Source organism: Crinia signifera, chromosome 11 (genome assembly GCF_055691185.1).
Source record: "Crinia signifera chromosome 11, ASM5569118v1, whole genome shotgun sequence".
NCBI classification, from domain to species: Eukaryota; Metazoa; Chordata; class Amphibia; order Anura; family Myobatrachidae; genus Crinia; species Crinia signifera.
The window spans coordinates 103629259-103652418 of NC_139227.1; the positions used below are offsets into that span (position 1 = coordinate 103629259).

The 23160-nt window shown below is 46.8% G+C and overlaps 3 protein-coding genes across 3 annotated transcripts in view; 1 reads left to right on the forward strand and 2 right to left on the reverse strand.

The window, feature by feature from the left end:
- ZDHHC13 (zDHHC palmitoyltransferase 13) overlaps window positions 1–12652 on the reverse strand; it is a 28183-nt gene extending 15531 nt beyond the window's left edge. Inside the window, exons 1-4 of the mRNA XM_083164076.1 lie at window positions 12497–12652; window positions 8055–8194; window positions 4988–5110; window positions 4824–4901 (exon numbers count right to left, since the gene is read on the reverse strand). Coding sequence (XP_083020202.1) covers window positions 4824–4901; window positions 4988–5110; window positions 8055–8194; window positions 12497–12508 — 353 coding nt within the window. The 5' untranslated portion in view covers window positions 12509–12652. The remainder of the gene's footprint in view (window positions 1–4823; window positions 4902–4987; window positions 5111–8054; window positions 8195–12496) is intronic.
- Window positions 12653–12719: 67 nt separating this feature from the next.
- The window catches only part of PTH (parathyroid hormone), a 100170-nt gene continuing 89729 nt past the window's right edge, over window positions 12720–23160 (forward strand). The window contains exons 1-2 of the mRNA XM_083164079.1: window positions 12720–12823; window positions 21628–21773. The gene's annotated coding sequence lies outside the window, so the exon portion shown is untranslated. The remainder of the gene's footprint in view (window positions 12824–21627; window positions 21774–23160) is intronic.
- DHCR7 (7-dehydrocholesterol reductase) overlaps window positions 18120–23160 on the reverse strand; it is a 31968-nt gene continuing 26927 nt past the window's right edge. The window contains exons 7-8 of the mRNA XM_083164077.1: window positions 22443–22574; window positions 18120–18996 (exon numbers count right to left, since the gene is read on the reverse strand). Coding sequence (XP_083020203.1) covers window positions 18532–18996; window positions 22443–22574 — 597 coding nt within the window. The 3' untranslated portion in view covers window positions 18120–18531. The remainder of the gene's footprint in view (window positions 18997–22442; window positions 22575–23160) is intronic.

Sequence of the window (23160 nt, forward strand, 5' to 3'; positions counted from 1 at the left end):
ACCCTTTAGGTGTTTCACAGGAATTAAAACAAAGTGTAGGTGAAATTTCAAAATTTCATTTTTTTTGCAGATTTTCAATTTTAATACATTTTTCTAAGGAACACAGTAGATTTTACTAGAGAAATGTGACTAAAAATTGATTCCCCCAATTCTTTTGTTTTCATAAATATCCTATATGTGGCCCTAGTGTGCACGTTGACCAAACCACAGGCTTCATAATAGAAGGAGCACCTACTTGATTTTGGAGCCTCCTTTTTATGAGATTATTTTTTAGGCACCATGTAGGTTTCTAGGCACCATAAGATGCTAAAAGTTAGGAACCCCCCCACAAGTGACCCCATTTTGCAAACTACACCCCTCAGGGAATTCATCTAGGGGTATAGTGTACATTTCAAACCCCCAGGGGTTTCACCAATTTTGGTACAACTGGGCTGTGAAAATGAAAAATTACATTTTTTACACAAAAATGCAGTTCTGGCTCAAAATTTTTCATTTTCACAAGGAATGAAGGAGACAAAGCACCCTCAAATCTGTGCCCCAATTTCTCCCGAGTACGGCAATGCCTCATATGTGACCAAAAAATACCATTTGGGTGCATGGCAGGACTCAGAAGGGAAGGAGTGATATTTGGATTTTGCAGCACAGATTCTGGTGGAATGAATGGTGGGTGCTATGTCGCATTAGCAAGACCCCCGAAGCACGGTGAAATGATAAACCTAATAATCCATAGATGTGTGGTATATTTGAAAGCACTCCTTCATACATAGGCCGGGTTTGTCGGGGCAAGTTTCACAGTGGAAAATAGTTTGCTTTCGTATTCCCTTTTTATAGCAAACTTTGCACCTTTTTTGTGTCCTGCCCTTTTTTCCAGTGGAGGGGATTTCGTTAGGAAAATGCTGCCCTGATACAATACGGGGGCCAGTACTAGAAGTACTGGGGCCCTCTGCCTGCTGGTTCCCAAATATTAGGCCCTTTATGACTTCCTCTTGAAAGTGCATAAATGTCCCCCTCTGGCCGGTAGAACGGAATAGCACATAAGCGTTATACAGTGCCATCTGGATGATATACACGGCCAGCTTCTTATACCATATTTTTGTTTTCCGCAGGGCACTGTACGGCTTCAGTACCTGATCTGAAAGATCCACTCCGCCCATGTACTTATTGTAATCTAGGATACAAATAGGTTTTGAGGTGTGGGTACTGGTACCTCGTACAGGGACGGAGGTGTACTGTCTCCGTGAATTGTTGTCAGTATAAGGACATCCCTCTTGTCCTTATATTTGACCAACAACATATTTTCGGTGCATATTGCCCTGCTTTCACCCTTTCTCATTACTTGGGCAATGTGCGTTTTTGGGAGGCCTCTTTGGTTCTTGCGCACAGTACCGCAAGCTGCTGTACCTCTTGAACCAAGGGCCTTAAACAGGGGGATGCTGGTGTAAAAGTTATCCACATAGAGGTGATAACCCTTATCCAGGAAGGGGTGCACTAAATCCCATACAATCTTTCCACTAACACCTACGAGGGAGGGGGGGCATTCTGGCGGTTTAATTCTTGTGTCCTTCCCATTAATATACCCTAAACCTGTGGGTGTACCCTGAGGTACTTTCGCACAGCTTATACATTTTTATGCCATACCGTGCCCTCTTATTGGGAAGGTACTGGCGGAATTTAACCCTTCCTTTAAAATGTATAAGTGACTCGTCTACACAAATGAATTTTGGGGGATGTACATCTCAGCAAATTTGGCGCTGAAATGATCAATGACCGGCCTGACTTTGAATAGCCGGTCAAAGGTGGGATCATCTCTGGGTGGGCACTGTGCATTATCGTTGTAATGCAAAAATTGAAGGATCGTCTCAAAACGAGTCCGGGTCATGGCCATACGATGAAGTGGGGTGCTGTACAGAACATCTGTACTCCAATATTGCCTAATTTCTGGCTTTTTAACTATGCCCATATGTAACACCAGACCCCAAAACGTCATCATCTCTCCTGCATCTACAGGGGTCCACCTAGCAAATGATGACGTGGGGTTTTGGGCAATAAACTGCTGGGCATATAAATTAGTTTGGTCCACCATTAAATTTATAAAATCATCAGAGAAAAAGACTTTGAAAAAGTCAATTTCTTTGAGGCCTGTAGTATCAAATTGGATTCCTGGGTTGGCCAAAAACTCAGGAACCTGGGGCTCAAAATTGTCTGGTGGTGGGGTCCATACGAGATCAATCATTGGGGGGGGGGGGGGGGGGGTCTCAGCTGCTCTACGGGGGCGTCTTTGAGGGGGTCCCTCATCACTAGAGGAGGAAGAGGAGCTTAAGACGAATGCAAATTCATCGCTTACTTCACTGGCTGAGTCAGTGTCAGAGGCAATAAGGGCATATGCCTCCTCCGCTGAAAACAGTCTTTGCGATGATTGGGACATTTTTATTATTTTTAAGTGTAGTGTTTCAACACGTGTATAGTGTAGGGGGGGGGGTACAAACTTTATTTCAACACGGGGGGTATGTAGTGTGTATGTAGTGCTTTAACACGTGTAAGTTAAAAAAAAAAAAAAAAAGCTCCTGCGCCAAAAATTGAGCACAGATGTTGGTCAGTAACGTCCGTCACTGATCAGCGCTCAGCGGGCACAGGACACCCACAAAAGCACGGTGGGTGTAAAAAAAAAAAAAAAAAAAAAAAAAAAAAAAACCCACAGCACCCTCAAAAAAAAAAAAAAAAAAAATGCTGATCAGTGATGCAACACTGATTAGCAGTGAGGGGCAGCAGGCACACAAATTTGGGTGCAACCTGACAGGGTATATATAAAAAAAAACCTGCACCCCAAAAAAGTTGCTGATCAGTTAGTTTATACTGATCAGCACAAAAGGGGGGCAGCAGATACAAAATTATATCACACAATATATATCTCTGACACAATGACGCTGCAGCAGCAGCAGCACAAGCAGCCAGGAAGCAAAAGCAACCACAGCAACCAGGAAGCACCAGCAGCTGGCAGCACGGATGCCACCAACGCTGATCAGGTCAGTATAAGGGCACAGATGGGCACGGAGACCGCTCTGCACGCTGTTCCTGACCGGAATGGCGGCTGCAGGGCTGTCTGTTATTTTCTGTGTGGTGTAATGGCTGTGATTGGTCCGTCGGACCAATCACAGCCTTTGGGGGCAGGTGGGGTGACCACCAGTGACACCTTTACACCCGGTGGTGATTGGTGTTGTACTTAACAGCACCAATCACCACCGATCCCTGTGTCACCGAGCGACGTTATTCGCCGGTACACAGAAAACGCTGTAATTGGCTGTTCACATTGAACAGCCAATCACAGCGATCGCCGATGGGTGGGGGCATCGCTGCCCCCCCTGGGCAATGAGGGAAGATGTCTGCTGTCAGGGACAGCAGACATCGTCCCTCTGTCACCGCGTCTATAGACGCGGTGACAGTTTAATGGCATGACGTACATTTATGCCATGTGTCGGGAAGTACATCCCGACCATGACGTAAATGTACGTCAAATGTCGGAAAGGGGTTAAAGAGAAGAGAAAAGATAGATTGATATATCTATATTTATCTATTGCAGCTTCCAGGTCCACATCAGGATAATTACCCCTGCTAAGCCTGGGCGGGGCTCATCACAGACCGAGAATGCAAGAGAACAGGTTTACTGCAGTGCCACCTTATCAGAGTAATTGTGCTGCGGAATAAGCTGCATTGTGTAATCAGAGATTTCTATATAGTGATCACATGACCCTGTATTACATCATCGATAGTGTGGAAATGCGGAGTTGCAGGCGTTATAGCTGTTAGACTTGCAACACCCTCAACAGTGGGGAACCAGGTGACATCGGCCTTAAATGCATCCTGCAGAGATAATCATTCAGGAATTACAGAGAGGCTGGTTCCCCTGGTCTGTCACTGACCGAGGAGCTTCGCCCTTCTCCAATTACATTGGAAGTGTAATCATTCAGGGTCTTGTAGTGTAGGCTGTGCAAACAGATGACAAATGTGGGCGTGTTCCAAAATGGCGATATTATACGCATACAGAGTCTATTAAAGGACTGTACAAGAATCGAATGGATCCGTCAATTCGCTTCCTCTCTAGAGATTGTTGAGTGTTACCTTTTACATGTCGACCTTATGACCCTATCAGCAGAACGCTTTGGTTGCTTCTGCGCCGTCCCTTGTTCTCTTGCACCCCACGCATTATGTGCGTCACCCAAGTGGCTGCTCGTACTGCGTTTCTTCTGTGGAACAACTGAACTGTGCGCTAACGGCCACCATTGTATCGTTCATTTGCGGAGTCATGGCGAGAACCTTCTTTCATATTCTGTCAGCTTTTCTTTATAATATTCTAATTGACCAAACCCACATTATTCCTTGTCACCTGCTGAACAAAGCACCTGGGGATACTCCATGTTACCTCCCAGCTGCTGTGGAACTACACATTCCAGCACGCCCTGCCAGTTCTAGCATCTTGTGAAACCAATACTGTGGCAGGGCATGCTGGGATTTGCAGTTGCACAGCAGGTGGATTATCCCTGACCTACTGCATATTCCACAATATGACAGCAAGGCTTGATAAAGATTCTACAGAAATCCTCCCGTAGGGCACACTTGGTAAATGCAGTCAAGCGAGACAACCATATTATGTGTGACGTCACCACCCCATAAAAGACCCCAAAGTAATCCAGAACAGATCCTGACTATTGTGACATTACATATACGGAAATCCTCTCCGCATCATGTCTGACGTACATTACATCAGCTTCTTCCAGCCTTGATTAAAGAAGTAAAACAATGGTGTAGATAATTATTAGCTCCCCTACCTGACAGCCCAATGCAGAGGAGTGGAATTTAGGTTCCCCCCCAGCTGGTCCACCACCGCCCCTTTAGAGATGAAGTATCTGTGTGTGAAAGAAGGACACAGTGAGAGGAAACCTCGCGTTATTCCGAGACATAAGCGTGGGTACAGGCCATCACAGCTACGCACTTTATAAGCTCCAGTCTGTTGTTAATGGCCGCCCAGTGCAGGAGAGTCACAGTCTCACTGTCTGGTTGGCGAACATCGTAACCGGCTTCCACCAGCTCCCGGCAGCGATCCAGCAGGCCGTGCCTGAAATAAACACATTAAAGTTACAAATAGATAGGAAACGCGACAAAGCAACTATAAAATCCCATGCGAATACCCAGATGCCTGTTACTACTGGCGACGCATAGAACATTCTGTAGTGCACAGGCGGAGCACTAAACGCCATAATGAGCATGTTTGATACGGGTTCCGGTTGTGTTCTGGGCAAAGGGAGGCACCACGCCGGAAGCAGATGAGCCATGTGAGGGTACGGTTTACACAAATTGGGGGTCCATGTTGACGGAAACAAAAATCCCAGTGATAAACTCATGTTGACCTTTTCCTATGTCGACCTTTTGCCATAGTCCACCTACTGCATGTGTCAATCTAATGACTTTCAAAACTAGACTCGGTTGACCTTATAACCCACACCAGTTTGCTACCAAGACTCTGCAGCAGGCATGACCAAACTGTGGCCTTCCAGCTGTTGTAAAACTACTCATTCCAGGATGCCTTGCCATCGTTTTAGCATTCCCTAATAACAAAACTGTGGCAAGGCATGATGGGACTTGTAGTTTCACAACACCTGGAGGGCCATAGTTTGGCCACACCTGCACTATGATCTTATCTCATCTCCATCATTGGCCTCATGCCTCTAGTTGTATGTTGATTGAGTCCTCACTACTTATATTTAAGCTGTAATGTGTATTGAACTGTGGCGCTCTTTATTTGTACTCTATTTTTGTTACTTATTCAATGTTATGCCAAGTTTTGTCTCCCTGTACTGTTCCTTTGTACGGCGCTGCGAAACACTTGTGGCGCCTTATAAATAAAATAATAACAACAATAATAATAGTAATAATGTCTACCCACAGATCTCTTACTTCAGGATGAAAGCATAGCAGCAGTGGTCAGCAATACAGCCTCACAGTGCTTGCAAAGTGTCTAAAGTGACGCATATGTGCTGCTGCGAGGGCCGGCGAGGCAGCAGCAGGCATTGTTACCCAGAACAGGCTGCTGAAGTGCTAAGCTAAGTCTCATAAGAGGAGACTTTTACCATCTCCCTTGCGCTTACAGCTCCAGAGTACTGTATGTACAGCCGATTCATCCTGACTTGCTGCCTGAGCATATCCCACCAGTGCCTCCACCCCGCAGCGAGAGACCCAGAGTACTGTATGTACAATAGATCCCGACTTGATGCCTGACCATATCCCACCAGTGCCTCCACCCCACAGTGAGAGACCCAGAGTACTGTACGTACAGCCGATTCATCCTGACTTGCTGCCTGACCATATACCACCAGTGCCTCCACCCCGCAGCGAGAGACCCAGAGTACTGTGTGTACAACCGATCCTGACTTGCTGCCTGAGCATATTTCACCAGTGCTTCCACCCCGCAGCGAGAGACTCAGAGTACTGTACGTACAGACGATCCTGACTTGCTGCCTGACCACATCCCACCAGTGCCTCCACCCCACAGTGAGAGATCCAGAGTACTGTACGTACAGACGATCCTGACTTGCTGCCTGACCACATCCCACCAGTGCCTCCACCCCACAGTGAGAGATCCAGAGTACTGTACGTACAGCCGATTCATCCTGACTTGCTGCCTGACCATATCCCACCAGTGCCTCCACCACGCAGCGAGAGACCCAGAATACTGTATGTACAGACGATCCTGACTTGCTGCCTGACCATATCCCACCAGTGCCTCCACCCCACAGTGAGCGACCCAGAGTACTGTATGCACAGCAGATTCATCCTGACCACATCCCACCAGTGCCTCCACCCTGCAGTGAGCGACCCAGAGTACTGTATGCACAGCAGATTCATCCTGACCATATCCCACGAGTGCCTCCACCCCGAAGTGAGCGACCCAGAGTACTGTATGCACAGCAGATTCATCCTGACTTGCTGCCTAACCATAACCTACCAGTGCCTCCACCCCACAGTGAGAGATACGGGCCCAGGTATTCAACAAGGACAGAAGAGATGCAGGGGGATGACCGGGCACCCTATCACACGCCTAGGAATACACCCACTTCTCACAAAAAGCCGTTAAAAAAACAGGACACTGCTTAACAACTGCAGCCAGATTCATTACTGTAAAATAAACAGAGAGGTGGTAACACACTAGCATGGTGTGTGGCCTAAAAGCAGTGAACCATTCCAAAACAAACAGTAATAGGGAAGAGGAAGACAGGGACAGAGATAAAGGGACATTCTAGAAGTAGAAAGAATAGATCTGCAGGTAGTAGCTTAAATCTCTGGAGTTAGTAGTTAATGTGCCAATAATGATGCATGCCCTGAACAGGCCCCTAATTTCTGCACTCCTAGACACAGCAGGTGGCTGTGATCACACAGCAGCACCGTAGGGCCCATACCCAAACTTAGAGATGGGTCCCGATGATGCACTTTTCCTGTGCGCATGAGACAATCTGTGACCATATTATTGGACTCCACTAAGAGACTAGTTCCACACATTTATAAAAGCATCTATAGATACATCAGTCACAATGCACATAAGAAGCCATTCTGTACATCCACACCAGATAACAGCAGATGTAGGAGAAGGTGGACAAGAGATCAATGGAAAGTTCAATTACTGCTCTGCACTGCAAGTGGCTAGAAATGCCGCTCACTGAGTGGATAACGATGCAGGGCTAGAGTTTAGGCTGAACATACAGCTCCACCCAATGTTTACATTATAAAACCTGTAAATCGCTGAAGATAACTGTCAATTAATATTTTGGCAGTCAGACTGATCCCATATAAACAAGAGACTGTCAATTTGCCTTATTTATTGTTTGCGGTTGTAGATCACTAATACAAAAGTATCAATCTTCTACACATCCAATATTCCTGTAGTTCATAAGCCCCTAGAGACATAAATGAAGCATGAAGCTCATTATACCTCAATGGTGTCAATGGCAAACTAATGAATATTGGGTCAGCCAACTAAAAGGCTGACACGCCAACGCTATACTTACTGTGTGGCTTTCACAATGTCCCAGCTGCTGTAATCCTCCACTACCTGCTGTCCTGGTACCACCTTGTCTTCCCCGGGCATGCAGTGTTGCCCTGCATGGTGGTGGCTGTGCTGGTGACTGTGCCCATGGGATAATTTGCACTGTAAAAGAAAAAGATTACATTTACAAGGGCAGCATAAATGCATCTACTACTGTGTAGTCCGGACACAGCCAGATCTGCAGGCAACAGGACCTGAAGTTTGCTAGAGAATCAGCCATACAACCTCACTGCAGTCTGGCCTGATACATAGGACCAACCAGTCCCAAATGAAGCATTAGGTAATGCACGATGATAGCAGCCGTCTCTGTATGGAGGACAATGTCAATGGATACAGAGAATGAGCATGTTATGTGAATGGGAAAACATGCGACAGAGGGGCCCATTTTCTATGGATCGCATATGCAATTAGATCTGGGCGGTGACCTCTGGCCACCCACTGACTGCACCGCACAGCGGCCACTACGGACAGAAGTGCAGTGTGTAGCCCGGTGTGCTACCACCATTCTGAGATGGCTGTAGCTGCGGAAGCCGATATCCAAAATGCTTTGCATTCCGGATATTGGTAAATCAGGTAGCATCGCAGCCCCCATAGGGTATCGGAGATCCCTGCTCCTATCCCTCCATGATAAATGCCGGGGGTACATCATATTTGCTGCTAACCCCCGAAAAGGGGTGTTTTCAAAGAATTTGCTGCAAATATTAAATGATAAATGGGCCCCTAAAGGCCTGAATTAGACCTGATAACTGCGAATAGATAGCCACCCCATGCCAATCTGCCCAGTGAAAACCTCGCTAGCCACTATGCTCTGCAAATTCATTCGCAATTCACTCAACACAGAATGATTTCCCAGTCTGTGCAAGTGTACATAACCCTGACCCTTCCACAACTGTGTGACAGAATCAGTGATTTGGGGTGTATACTGCGCTCGCTTTGGATTACTGAGGTTTGGGCGCTGCTTAGCCTCAGGGGTTACCCGCTTCCCCTGTGGGTCATAAATGGAAACAAAAAGAGTTGGGCTGAAGCGCTGCCTCTATGTGTAGTAATTTAAGAATGAGGAGAGATTGTTTAAAGATAAATTGATGATTTTATTTGTAATATGCAAATATAACGTGCGTGATGGGGGAAGGGTGTTGCCAGTCGTAACTGGTATGTCTCTTCCACTATTTGGTAGCCCGTCTATCTGTCAGTGTTAAGAGCCCCGAGGGGAATGAGGGTGTCAACAGACCCCTTTACACCATAAGCACAACAGGGTTTATGTCTCTTAGGCTGTTCACAGTGACAGTTTTCTGGGCTTGTTGAGGGTATAGTCTGGCACAGAGTGCTTAAATATGGTTTCCTGCAGGAGTGTGCGGTAAGTTGGTGTTGGGATAAGCGAGATGCGGCCTCCCACTAACTCGCTCCTTACCCTGTGTGGCTGGTTGCCGTTGGTTACCGTCCGTGCTCCTGCTGTTGGTGTCTATTGCTCTACCTCTCTGTGGGCGCAGCCGCAATAGATGGGGGAGCTTGTCCGTGGGTGTGGGGCGACGCTGCAGCCGCAGCGCTTCGGTCCCCCCTTGGTAGTTGCTGCCGCTCGGCTCCTTTATCGCCAGTGGAGCCGAGCGGCAGCAACTACCACGGACAAGCTCCCCCATCTAGCTTAAATTACTACACATAGAGGCAGCGCTTCAGCCCAACTCTTTTTGTTTCCATGTGTGACAGAATCAGGCTGATGGAGGCCGGAGCTGACGTCACAGACCCTCCCTAAAAATGCCTGGGCGCACCTGCGTCTTTCCCAACACTCCCAGAAAGCATCCAGTTACCACCCACAAACACTGGTTTCCTGGAAGTCAAATTGCGAGGGAATTTTTGGCGCTATTAAGGCTTGTGCACTATGATCAATATGCAGTCAATCGATAGGATTGCAAAATTCACACATCAGCAATCAGCTCTGAATCAGGCACTAAGACAGCGCTGCTGCCCTTCCTATACTGGGATCCCGGACGCAGCTAATCAGCCATTGTCTTCTGAGCCTCTGTCCTAGACAATAACAAAGCTTCTGACCTTTCAAGTGTTGCAAATACAGACCTTAGCAACCGCCACTAGGTTTCACTAGCAACCTGAACTATAGCTAATCGGTTGCCAGTGTTGACAGCTTTACATCTGTATCACAGGCTTGGGAAATGGATGCACTTTTATTGTGACCCACCTATTAGCAATGTCTCTGAAAGTGCCATTTACGGTCTTCAGTTCATCCTCTTCCCTAGTGCCCAGATCCTAATGCTGGACCCAATGATGGGGATTATGACCACACAGCACCTGCCAGAGTCCATTAATGTGATTAATGGTGCTGACATATATACGGATCCTGGTTTATGTGGAAGTTTAGACAGTGAAGTCCTGCAGATACAGTTCTGCATAACATGACAAACCCACATCAATCCCTATACAATAAAACTGTGATTTCATGCAATAGGATTATGGGATCATTTACTGGTGGGCTAATTCTAATGTGGACACGGGGCCTTATTTTGGTTCACTCTTTCTGACAAAATCCTTCTTAGATGGACAAAACCATGTGCACTGCAGGGGTGCATATGCAAAATGTGCAGAGAGAGTTAGATTTGGTGGGGTTTTACTTCAAAGTGAGATCTATATTGAAGTGTAAAAATAAAGCAGCCAGTATTTTCCCTGCACAGAAACAAAATTACTCACCCAAATCTAATTCTCTCTGCACATGTTACATCTGCCCCCCTGCAGTGCACATGGTTTTGTCCATCTAAGAAGTATTTTGTCAGAAAGAGTGAACCAAAATAAGGCCCACGGTGTGTGGGGATCACTAATGGGGCAAAGGTTGATACAGGGGATTTAGAGGGGAAAAGGGATACTTCCTGCGGGAAAACAGTGGGATATAGAGGGGAAAGGGGACACTTCCTGTGGAGAACAGTGCAATACAGAGGGGAATGGGGACACTTCCTGGGGAGAACAGTGGGATAGTGTGGGGAAAGGGATACAGTGGGGAAAGGGGGCACTTCCTGGGGGAGAACAGGGGGATACAGAGGGGAAAGGGGACATTTCCTGGGGGAGAACAGGGGCTACAAAGGGGAAAGGGTACACTGGTACTCTTTACCTAGAACGGCGCCCGCGATTGGCATCGCGGGCAAAAAATCGCGGGCATCGCATGCACATAAAAAACGGGTGCGACGCGATGCCCGCGATTTTCCCATAGGGATCAATGTTAAAAGTGAGATTGGACGCGATTTTAGTGTTAAATGCCTCAATGCCCGCGATTTTTACATAGGAAACAATGTTAAATGGGCCACAGAGCCCTAATAGTCCCCCTGAAGTCTTAAATGGCCCCCACAATTTTGAACGCCACCCCACGATCAACGTGAACCCGAAGCGTGGCGAGCGCAGCGAGCCCGCGAGGGGCGGCGGTACGCGTCCTCCGACCTTTTCATACCCCCACTATCCACGTCGGCGTGGAGTTGAGAATAGAATAGTGTGGCGAGCCCCGCGAGGGGACGCGGATACCTGTGAAGCCCGCGAAGGGACGCGTTTACCTGTGAAGGTATCTGCGTGCGCTCGCCACGCTTCGGGCTCGCCACACTATTCTATTCTCAACTCCACGCTGACGTGGATAGTGGGGGTATGAAAAGGTCGGAGGACGCGTACCGCCGCCGCTCGCCACGCTTCGGGTTGACGTTGATCGTGGGGTGGCGTTAACAATTGTGGGGGCCATTTCAGACTTTAGGGTGAGTATTTGGGCTCTGTGGCCCATTTAACATTTTTTCCTATGGAAAAATCGCGGGCATTGAGGCATTGAACACTAAAATCGCGTCCAATCTCACTTTTAACATTGATCCCTATGGGAAATCGCGGCCATCGCATCGCACCCGTTTTTTAGTGCATTCGATGATCGCGATGGTCGCCGTTCTAGGTAAAGAGTACCGGTACACTTCCTGGGGGAGAACAAGGGGCTACAAAGGGGAAAGGGTACACTTCCTGGGGGAGAACAAGGGGCTACAGTGGAGAAATGGGCCCTTCCTGGGGGAGAACGAGGGTATACAGTGGGGAAATGGGGCACTTCCTGGGGGAGAACGAGGGTATACAGCGGGGAAATGGGGCACTTCCTGGGGGAGACCGAGGGTATACAGTGGGGAAATGAGGCACTTCCTGGGGAGAACAAGGGGATACAGCGAGAAAAGGGGGCACTTTCTGGGGGATAACAAGGGGATACAGAGGGGAAAGGGGGGGACACTTCCTGGAGGAGAACAGAGGAATACAGAGAGGACACATACTATCGAACATGGTGATATAGAGGTGGGATTGGTGCTCGATGTGAAGGGGGCATATGCCGTGGGAGATCAGGGTGATATGTTGGAGGGTGGCTCGGTGTCATAGAAAGGGTAAGGGGACACTTACCGGGGAGCTCATGGTGTCTCCGGTCCCAGCCGCTCCCCTCTGTCACCCACACGCTGACACTTCCTGGTTACTGAACACTCCTCCATTGTGATTGGTGGAGCGCGACTAAGAGCCGCCCATCGTCGTCATTCATCAATCAAAGCACGGCGACCAATAAGATCGAATATGGTCATGGGGACAGGGGGGCGGTGCCAAAGCAACACAGTAAGCCGAGAACGAGGCACGCGGAAATGGCGGGAAACTACAGTGTGTGCGTTACTATGACGACAAGTTGTCTGACAGACTCTTGTATCTTCTTCCAAGTCAGCTTATAACAAGCGGATTTTGGTTTGTTATTTTTCGGAGTTGCTTATTTTGATGGTTGTTTGTTTCTTGTTTTTTGGACTTATAATGTATTTGAGTAGCTTGTTTTGGGCTTGGTGTTGTTTTTCTTTGTAATTCAGTATTCAGCACAGTGATATAAGGTACAAACATAGATGAGAACTAGTAGAACATAAGTAGATGCTTATAGAAATGGCAATGATCTCTCATTATCTCTGTTGTGGCTGTCTGGTGCTTGTGTGTAGTCAGTAGGGCTAATCTGATTTTAACAATGATATTTATTGTAAGATTGTTTTATCTTTACTTAAGGTGCCCATACACGGTACAATTTAATGGGTGCAATGCATGCCCCCGCGCACATCACGTCGCACAGCACAAAAAGTATGTGCCTTACTAGATTGCATTGCCTCTTCTGGCATTGCATTAAAAATGCATGTAATGTGATCTAGTACAAAACGCACGGGGTGTTTGCCCCAGCGATGAGCCCCCAGCATCATTGCCAGGAAAGCCATTCATCTGCTGGTGGGGGGAAAGCCGCGCAGTGTGTATGCACTGAGCAGCTTCCCCCTCCCCCACAGCGAAGACAGCAATTGTCACTGTCTATACACGCTGGGCATAGTCGCGCAGTGTGTATGGACCTTTACCAATATCTTTCACCAAAGTAGTGCGTACACACTGAGCTATTTTCCACAAAAAGCAAGAGATTTTCAGGAGGCAAAAGAATTTGATGAAAATCTTTCATTATAAAAGGCTATTTACATAATGGGCGGGGTTTGAATTCCAAGGGTGGGAGCAGGGACCATTTTATTCAGTGCATTTCTGTTCTTGGGTTTCTCAGGAGTGATCAATGTGTTGCATATATTCGTAAACACCACCCCATGCCGCCCCGCTCATGTGCTATGATTTAATTTGCAGCTGTGCAAGTAGGGAGAAAATCCATTCACCTGCGCCAGCAATGTATGTTGCCACCATAACAAAATATACATTGGCCTGCGCCAGCAATGTATGCGTTACCGCCATACTTTACATTGGCCGGCAGTGGCGGCGGTAACGCATACATTGTTGGCCTGCGCCAGCAATGTATGCGTTACTGCCATAACATAATATATATTGTCAGGCAGTGGTGGTGGTAACGCTTACATTGCTGGCCTTCGGCAACAATGTATGCATTACCACCATAATATACACTGGTGGGCAGTGGAGGTGGTAACGCATACATTGCTGGCCTGCGCCAGCAATGTATGCGTTACTGCCATAACATAATATATATTGGCAGGCAGTGGTGGTGGTAACGCTTACATTGCTGGCCTTCGGCAACAATGTATGCATTACCACCATAATATACACTGGTGGGCAGTGGAGGTGGTAACGCATACATTGCTGGCCTGCGCCAGCAATGTATGCGTTACCGCCACATCATAATGTGCGTCAAATGTGCAGTTTTGTGTACATTATATATAGTATATCATTTTATACTGTACACTGGTGGCAGTGGCTACTCACTTAAAGTGAGATTTATTTTATTTTTTTGTATTTTTCCAGTTTCCATACACACTGGGCGACTATGCCTAGCGTGTATGGACATCGCTGCGGGGAAAGCCGCTCAGTGCATACACTTTGAGCGGCTTTCCCCCTGCCCGGCTCCAAAGGAGGGGGGAGGACAGCGTTGTATAGCGCAGCGCTATGCAAAGCCATCCTGAAAGCCGTTCATCTGCTGGTATAACCAGCAGATGAACGGCTTTCCCGGCGATGATGCGGGAGCGCGCAGCAGCGCTCATTGCCGGGGCATACACACTGTTTGGGTTTGAGCTGAAAGCCGCTCAAACTGGGTGTTTTGAGCGACTTTCAGCTCAAAGTCGCCCAGTGTGTATGAGCCTTAAGACATAAAAATTGACACTTATTGCTAGTCTTGGGGATGGATTTGGGGCGCGGCTCCCCTTGGGTTGGTGTAACCGAGTTGCTTTCGGGGTGGCACACCCTGACATTTATTTTAGCTGTGCACGCCACACTATTTAAAATCAACTCCACGCCGACGTGGATAGTGGGGGTATGAAAAGGTCGGATGACATGTACCGCCGCCCCTCGCTGTGCTCGCCACGCTTCTGGTTGGCGTTCATCGTGGGGTGGCGTTAACAATGGGGGGGGGGGGGGCATTTCACATGTAAAATATCCATAAGGCTGGGTATACAATGAAAAATCGGGTCTATTGGCCCATTTAACATTGTTCCCTATGTAAAATCGCATTGGTCGCATCGCATGCGATGGACGCGATTTTTTAATTGTCGGGGAAAAGGCTAAAAATAGACCTGAAATCGCGTAGGTCGCGTCCATCGCATACCTTAAGTTAAGGTATGCGATCACCTGCGACGGGCGCCGTGCTAGGAAACAAGTACCGAAAACTCTTCTCCAGTCCAACTTTAAATTTACCCGGAAACGTGGCTCCCTTAAATACCTAGGTGTACAGATACTTAAATCATATCACACATTATACAAGGCAAACTACCCCCCACTCTTTAGATCTATCAATAAGGACCTCCAGCAGTGGCAATCTTACTACATCTCCTGGACCGGACGTATTAATGCCATAAAATGAACACCCTCCCCAGATTATTATACCTACTCCAAACCCTTACGATCCCAATCCCATCACCACTTTACCATCTACAATAGGTAAATTTATATGGCACCACAAAAAGTCGAGAATCTGCCAGACCATCCTTGCTAAACGATCCCAGAACGGTGGTCTCGGTCTGCCAATCCTTCAGCACTATCTACATGCCACTAGACTTCTCCAACTAATCGCCTGGCACTCCCCGAGAAACCTCAAACGATGGGTAGATCTGGAAAGCGACTTAGTTGGTACTCCCTCGATCTCATGCTTACCCTGGCTCCCTTGCAAATCCCATCCTCAATTTATCCATCCCTCTCCTACCGTTGATATAACTCTCCGAATCTGGGATACTCTCGATAGAAAATTCTAATTGACCACACACCCATCCCCACTAACATCTCTCTGGAGCAATCCCTCTTGCTCCCGGCCTCTCAACTACGATGGCATCCCCATGGATATCAGCCGGCGTTACGAGAATTTACCACATTATCCGCACCTAAAACATTTGCTGATTTTCAAATAAAACACAATATTCCTGACACTACACTACCTCAAATTACGTCACTTTGCTACCTCTCTCCCAACTCACCCCAAATTACTTCCCCGATAGAAAGATTCTGTATCCACCGACCCACTGATACTGGCGCCATCTCCCAATTCTATAACTCAATATTTATACAAGCCTGGGAGACCAACTTAGGTCGCCATGTTGGCGACGAGGAATGGATTATGATTTGATCCGCAATGTCCAAATGCTCTATAAGCGTTGCCATACAGAAAAATTCTTATAAAATTTATACCAGATGGTACTTAGATGGTACTCTTGCACCGTATGTACCCAAGCTTTTCTAACTTGTGCTGGAGGAACTGTGCCCAGATGGGAACATTCTATCACACATGGTGGACCGCCCGGCGATTGAGCCATATTGAGACAAGGTTCGCTCCCTCCTATCACAACTCTTTACCCTCCCTACTCCGCCAACACCTGCCAACTTTCTCCTATGTGCCCCTCTTGACCACACGCCCATTGAATTTAACAAACTTTTCTTACATATTTCATGTTCTGCTAAAATACCAGATTGCACGCAATTGGAAGGTACCTACGGCCCTGAGACATCAAGAGCTCTTACGGTGCATACACAAGGATAGATTTGGAAAATGATTCAATGTCTTTAACATTTCCTCTGAACTCTGGCACAGACGATTTGGTGTCAAATGATGAACGATTGAGCAAACGATTCCACATGAACGATTGATCTTTAATGATGGTGGAGGGGAGTGGGAGCCAGTCAATTAGCTTTACCAAATCATTCAACCTGCATACACATGACACGATTGGTACACAACGCTAACGAATGGTCGCTGATCTTTCTGCATGTAGGAAAGATCAGCGACCTCTACCAACGACCGTCGGGTACGCGCATGGCCCAATATGAACGATATGTTCATACACACGGAACTATTTGAGCGATTGGTCAAAATTTATCTGTGTGTACGCACCTTTAGGCAGAATCCGTCATGTGGTGAATATGGAATACATCACCAGCCTTCAAAATAATCTCGCTAAAAAATTCCACTCTATCTGGGCTCCGTGGTACTCTCTTCATAATACTCCCCTCCCTGACCTTAAGTAATGCCCACCTTCTAATCATACTCATGTGCCCCCTTTCCTTTTTATTTACTTTTTTTTTTCTCTTTTGTTTCCTTTTTTCTTTTCTTTATTCTATCCAAATCCTTTTCTCCCTTCCCTCGTTCATCAACCCCTACCTGACAGCCCCGGTTCACCCTTAATGACACAACGCTACTCCTTCTTTTCCCCTAAAAATCTTTGTAAAAATCTTTGACATGCTAAACACACTACTAACCACCCCTTGTTTTATTATATCTTCTTGTTCTCTAGCTATTAAATATACTCGTTATTACTGTTCTTTTTTGAAAGTTTTATAGCCACATACGGCTTATTATAATTATTCAGTTCAGATTTTTTCAACTCATTATATTCAATCTGCTTTTTACTATTTTGCTGTATTTCCTGCTTACTCAAATAAAACTATATTTTTTAAATATTGTGTGCGCTGCTTATCTTTTCTGTTCTATTTTATGTACTCACAGGGCTAACTACCCCAATTTTTTGCAGCTGCAGGAAATACAACTCACACTTACAAGCACCCCCAGTTCTGTCCCTTTTTAGGGCCAGTTCTAACCCATTTTTATTCACGTGTAATTGAAGCTGCCCCTAAGGGGTGTATTCAATGCCGCGGCGAGTGGCCAGCGAGGGGGTTAAACAGCGAGGATTGCAGAAAACCAGCAATCCTCGCTGTTTAACCCCCGCTCTATTCAACGTTCTGGGGAAATCCTCGCCGTCACAGGACAATGAGAATTCCCCAAAACAGCGAGACCCGCGGCTAATGCAGAAAACTCGCTGTATTTAGCCGCGAGTCTCGCTGGTTCTGGAGCCACATACACCAATTCCCCCTCGTTCAAAAAATGGAGCGAGGGGAAAAAATTGGCGTATGAGGGGGCTGCGTTGAATACTGTCAGCGTGAGTGGTGACAGCGAGCAGGAAGCTCTGCTCACTGTCACCACTCGCCCACAGCATTGAATACCCCTAAGTGACTCTAACAAAACTTTAATTGGTAAAAACGCTCCTTCTGAGAACCTCCTGCCAACCATCTCAGTCAGCGACAGCGGTCATGACAACACAAAATAAACTTTTTATTCAGGAAAAAATCCAGATGAGTGGTGGAGAACGTTAACCACACAGGAGGCTTATGTGACACAAAAAATTACATCAAAAGCTCCAATCTCATGGGACAGACAGTAATAATAAAATAAATCAGTACAGCAGAGGCTGTAATCAGGGAAGCCATAGGTTACTGGTTAGCTATTACTCCCAGAGTGGGCTTCCTTACTTTGTAAAGTTTCGGGTCTGTCCAAGAAATTCCTGAAATTGTAGATCCAGTGTTGGAACAGATTAATCAACGTGTTGTTCAGCTGGTCCCCATATTTATAAAGCACTTCTCCAAGTGAGAAAAAAAATCACTTGTTTCCTAAAAATGAAACTTTATTGGTCACAGTTCCAACAAACGTTAACCTGAAATACCTAGAATACGCCTGGCAGTAACCTGTACGGGACTGCATCCATGTAAAACTTCCAGTCTTTCCCGTACTTGCTGGAGCATCTGTGTTCGTCACGTATGCAGCGGTGAACCAGCAAGATGGTCATATAAATAATATAGAAATAAGGCAGCAGGTGCTGGAATCCGCACGCCAGGCAGTAAGAGAGAGACCCCATCAAATCTCCGGTGTAGTTTAGGTGCCGGGCAACCCCCCAGAATCCAGAAGTCATTAGTTTGCTGCTGTGCCTCTTTCCATCCACCGACGTATAAGAACATTCAATAAATTTGGGCTTTTTGCCCCAAATCTCACAGTTACCATTGGTGCGTCTAAACAGATCTTTTTGGTGGTTGGCCATCCTGAAGATATAGTATCCAATCAGACCTAGTGCAAGGATTCCTACTGCGGCTGTAGTGGAGAGGTGCACGGGGTTATATACCAAGTAGAGACCCTGCAATGACAAATAAATACAGCTTATTGTCCCTTCCTTAGCATTCTCTACAAAGCCGTATGTGTGTGGGTTCAGATATACCGTACTAAGGAGGTCGTTCTTGTTCATTTGACCTGTTGCGAATTTGCTATGGGGACCGATGGGTGGGCGCCTTCGGTGACCTGCATAGTCTTCATAGCGCTCACACTAGGGGGGGGGGGGGGGCGTAAAGGAGGCGTGCTGGCTGGGGGTGTTTGCATGCACCCAGTGTTTTGTGAACGGTGTGTGTTTTTGCGGGTGACGTTTAGTTGGCTCGTAAAGCAGCGAATGTTACATACATACAATAATAGGCAGAAGTTTCTAATCCTTTCACAGAACTTCTAAGGATACAAATAATGGCGGCAGGATATTGTTGTAAACCTCTGTGGTTTGGGGCATATTCAGTTACCTGTAAGGGTATGGTACACGCACATACTACAGGGATATTAGGGCGGCGAGCCATGCTGATTTTGCTGGTGTCCCATAGAAAATAAAAAGGTTTCTTCATGTACAGTAAGTCTTTGTGCTAATCCTTGGAGAGAAATACAATGGGCAGCTCCTGTCACTTCTCGTACACAGCCGGTTACATGGCAGTTTGGAGATGGTTGGCTGGTCCTTTATCTGCGTCCACTTTATCACTCTCCTGGGATTTATCACTCTCCCAGGATTAGTACATCTACCCCATGATCACCAGAGATCAGCACATGGAATTATTGCACACACCTGATCTATTCTGGCATTATAGCATCATGGTGCCTCCCAGACATCTAGGAGACATAGTGAAGGCCTAATTCTGGTTCATTCGCTAAGCAGCGGTCTTTTGCTGCTTAGCAAGCGGGCTAACGCCACCTGGTTACCGAATCAATTCCCGCCCCCAGCTGCTATGCAAATTGATGTGTACGCTCACACATCCATTTGCCAAAAAAGTATTTGTTGGTCGCGACCTTTGACTTATTTTTTAGGCCTTTGCAAATATGTCAGTTTAAACTGGTATTTTATTTGCTTCGTAAATGTCCAAGAACGGGGCGGGTGCTGACGTCATGTGATGCCAGGTACCTGCCCTGTGCAGGCTTCAGACCACCTGCCAATCCCAGCATGCCTTGCCATAGTTTTAGCATTCCCTAATAGCAAAATTGTGGCAAGGCATGATGGGAATTGGAGTTTCACAACAGCTGGAGGGCCATAGTTTGGACATGCATGTATTAGGGAATGCTAGAACTGTGGCAGGGCATGCTGGGATGTGTAGTTTCACACCAGCTGGAGAGCCACAAGCCTGTCCTAGAATAAAATTCGGTACTCTTTACTTAGAAGGGCGCCCACGATTTTGATCGTGGGCATCGTTAGTAAAAAATCTCGGGCATTGAATGCACTAAAAAATCGGATGCGATCAACCGACGAGATGCCCGAGATTTCCCATAGGGAACAATGTTAAATGTCTCAATTGACCCAATTTTCCTGTTCAATGCCTCAATTGACCCGATTTTTCCATAGGAAACAATGTTAAATGGGCCACAGAGGCCAAATAGGCACCCTGAAGTGTATAATGGCCACCCGAATTGTTAACGCCACCCCACGATCAACGTCAACCCGATGCGTGGCGAGCGCAGCGAGCCCGCGAGGGGCGGCGGTACGCGAGGGGCGGCGGTACGCGTCCTACGACCTTTTCATACCCCCACTATCCACGTCGGCGTGGAGTTGAGAATAGAAAGTGTGGCGAGCGCAGCGAGCCACCGAGCCCGAAGCGTGGCGAGCGCAGCGAGCCCCGCGAGGGTACGCGGACAGCTGTGAAGCCCGCGAGGGGACGCGGATACCTGTGAAGGTATCCACGTCCCCTCGCGGGGCTCGCTGCGCTCGCCACGCTTCGGGCTCGGTGGCTCGCTGCGCTCGCCACACTTTCTATTCTCAACTCCACGCCGACGTGGATAGTGGGGGTATGAAAAGGTCGTAGGACGCGTACCGCTGCGCTCGCCACGCTTCGGGTTGACGTTGATCGTGGGGTGGCGTTAACAATTCGGGTGGCCATTATTCACTTCAGGGTGCCTATTTGGCCTCTGTGGCCCATTTAACATTGTTTCCTATGGAAAAATTGGGTCAATTGAGGCATTGAACAGGAAAATCGGGTCAATTGAGACATTTAACATTGTTCCCTATGGGAAATCTCGGGCATCTCGTCTGTCGCATCGCACCTGATTTTTTAGTGCATTCAATGCCAGAGATGGCCGAGATGGGCGCCCTTCTAAGTAAAGAGTACCTAAAATTCTTATTATTAATATTGAGTTATGTCAGAGAATGTTTGTTCGCACCTCCAGATAAACATGCGATATGACCGCCACAGTGCATTACCGCCACAGTGCTTGTCAAAATAACATTTTGTTTCTTTAAAGTTTCTTGAATATGTTTTTTTATGTTTTGTATTATTCTGTTTTTTTTTTTTACGGTTCTCGCTTTCCTCTCTCATGTTGGCTCCTCTTTTATTGTTTATAGCTAAAGGGAACTTCTAAATTTTAAGATTTTATGTTACTAAATGCATTGCTTTACATTCTCTTCTTAATCCTGTGCCTTTCAGTCACGTGTTCATATAATCAGGCAAGTCTTCTACTTTTTGCCCTATAGGATACGACTTTGCCTCCAACGTTGCCCCAGTGGATCCCACCGTGTTCAGAACGCGGTTTGTGTCACATCCTAGACCATGGAAAACCTACAACTCTCCTTGATGATAAATAGACACGACTGAAGGCTGCCGTATGGAAGAGGGGAAGGTAAATAAATGGACTTATTCAAATGTGATGTAAGACTACAACACAATGCAATATAGATATCTGAGAGTGGAAATATCCTTTAGGATAAAACAATTAACACAGAGGGGCAGATGTATTAAGCCTGGTGATAAAGGGGACAGTGATAACGCAGTAGCCAATCAGCTCCTAAAGTTACAGGCTGGATTTGAAAAATGACAGGAGCTGATTGGCTGCTTCGTTATCACCTTCCACTTCACCGGGCTTAATACATCTGCCTCATAGTCCAGGACAAAAGCTGCTGCTCACAATCCCCTATAGAGGTCGGTTTAGGTGGCCCCGTGTCATACAGAAAAGGCTGGTTAATAATCATCAAGGCACAAAGCAGATGGGCAGCTCAGAACAAGAGAAGGAGAAATGGCCGCCGGCAGGGTGAGCTGGCAAGTACTTAGCAGGGTGGTGGTGCCTGATGTGACAATTACTGTACCTGCAACTACTTACATATAGAGTGTAATACCGGAGTCATCCACTAGCAAGCAGCATTGTGTAAGCTACATGAATTGGGAATGCTGGCTGACTGTGCAGACAATGCAGTCATAGGCTAATGCCAGTCACTGGGCCCCATGTGACTCTTTTGCGAGGCCTGAGAACGGTAGTTATATTTGTCCATCCTAAGGGAATAAATGTCATTACCTGTAATGTGTAGAGATAGGGCAGCCAGACGCAGTCCCCCCATCCAAGGTACCAGCCAAAGTGGTCGTGACAGATGTCTATAGTTTTCAGGTACCAAGCTTCATTCCAAAAGAAGTCCACTACATAAATAGCCTGTGGATACAAAGTGCCGCTAATATCAGACACCTTGATATTTATATCATAGACACACTGACATAAACATTGGCTTCCTCTACCTGTCCAGAAATACTCGTTTGTGCAATAGTAGTTTCACTTCCTCTGAGTCACCGACTACTAATAATACCCACAGAATCATTATGTTATTAATTGTGTGTCTTGATTATATTTTGGGCAGGGAACATTCATTGCACAAGTGTTGTGCAAGGCTGACAGAGAGGTGTAAACAGCAGATAACAATAAGGAGCATGAAATAAATTGTTTGGGTTAAGCAGTTCCTGCCGGTACTGTAGCATCTGTGCCGCTATGTGGTGCAGAACTGTCCAACCCGTTCATGAACAGAAGAACAAGTGTGTTACTACAGCATATAGCCTACCAGGGATAATAACCCCATAGCAGCTATCCTATATAATAAAAGGCTAACACTGCTCCTCCTCTCTATGGGGGGAATTCAAGAGTTGTGCGCATTAGCAGCCACTAGATTGAGCCCAACCTAGGTATTCAAGTGTTGCTACGCTTGTGTGCCCACACTGACATCACGGTTATGTTATTCCACTATTTT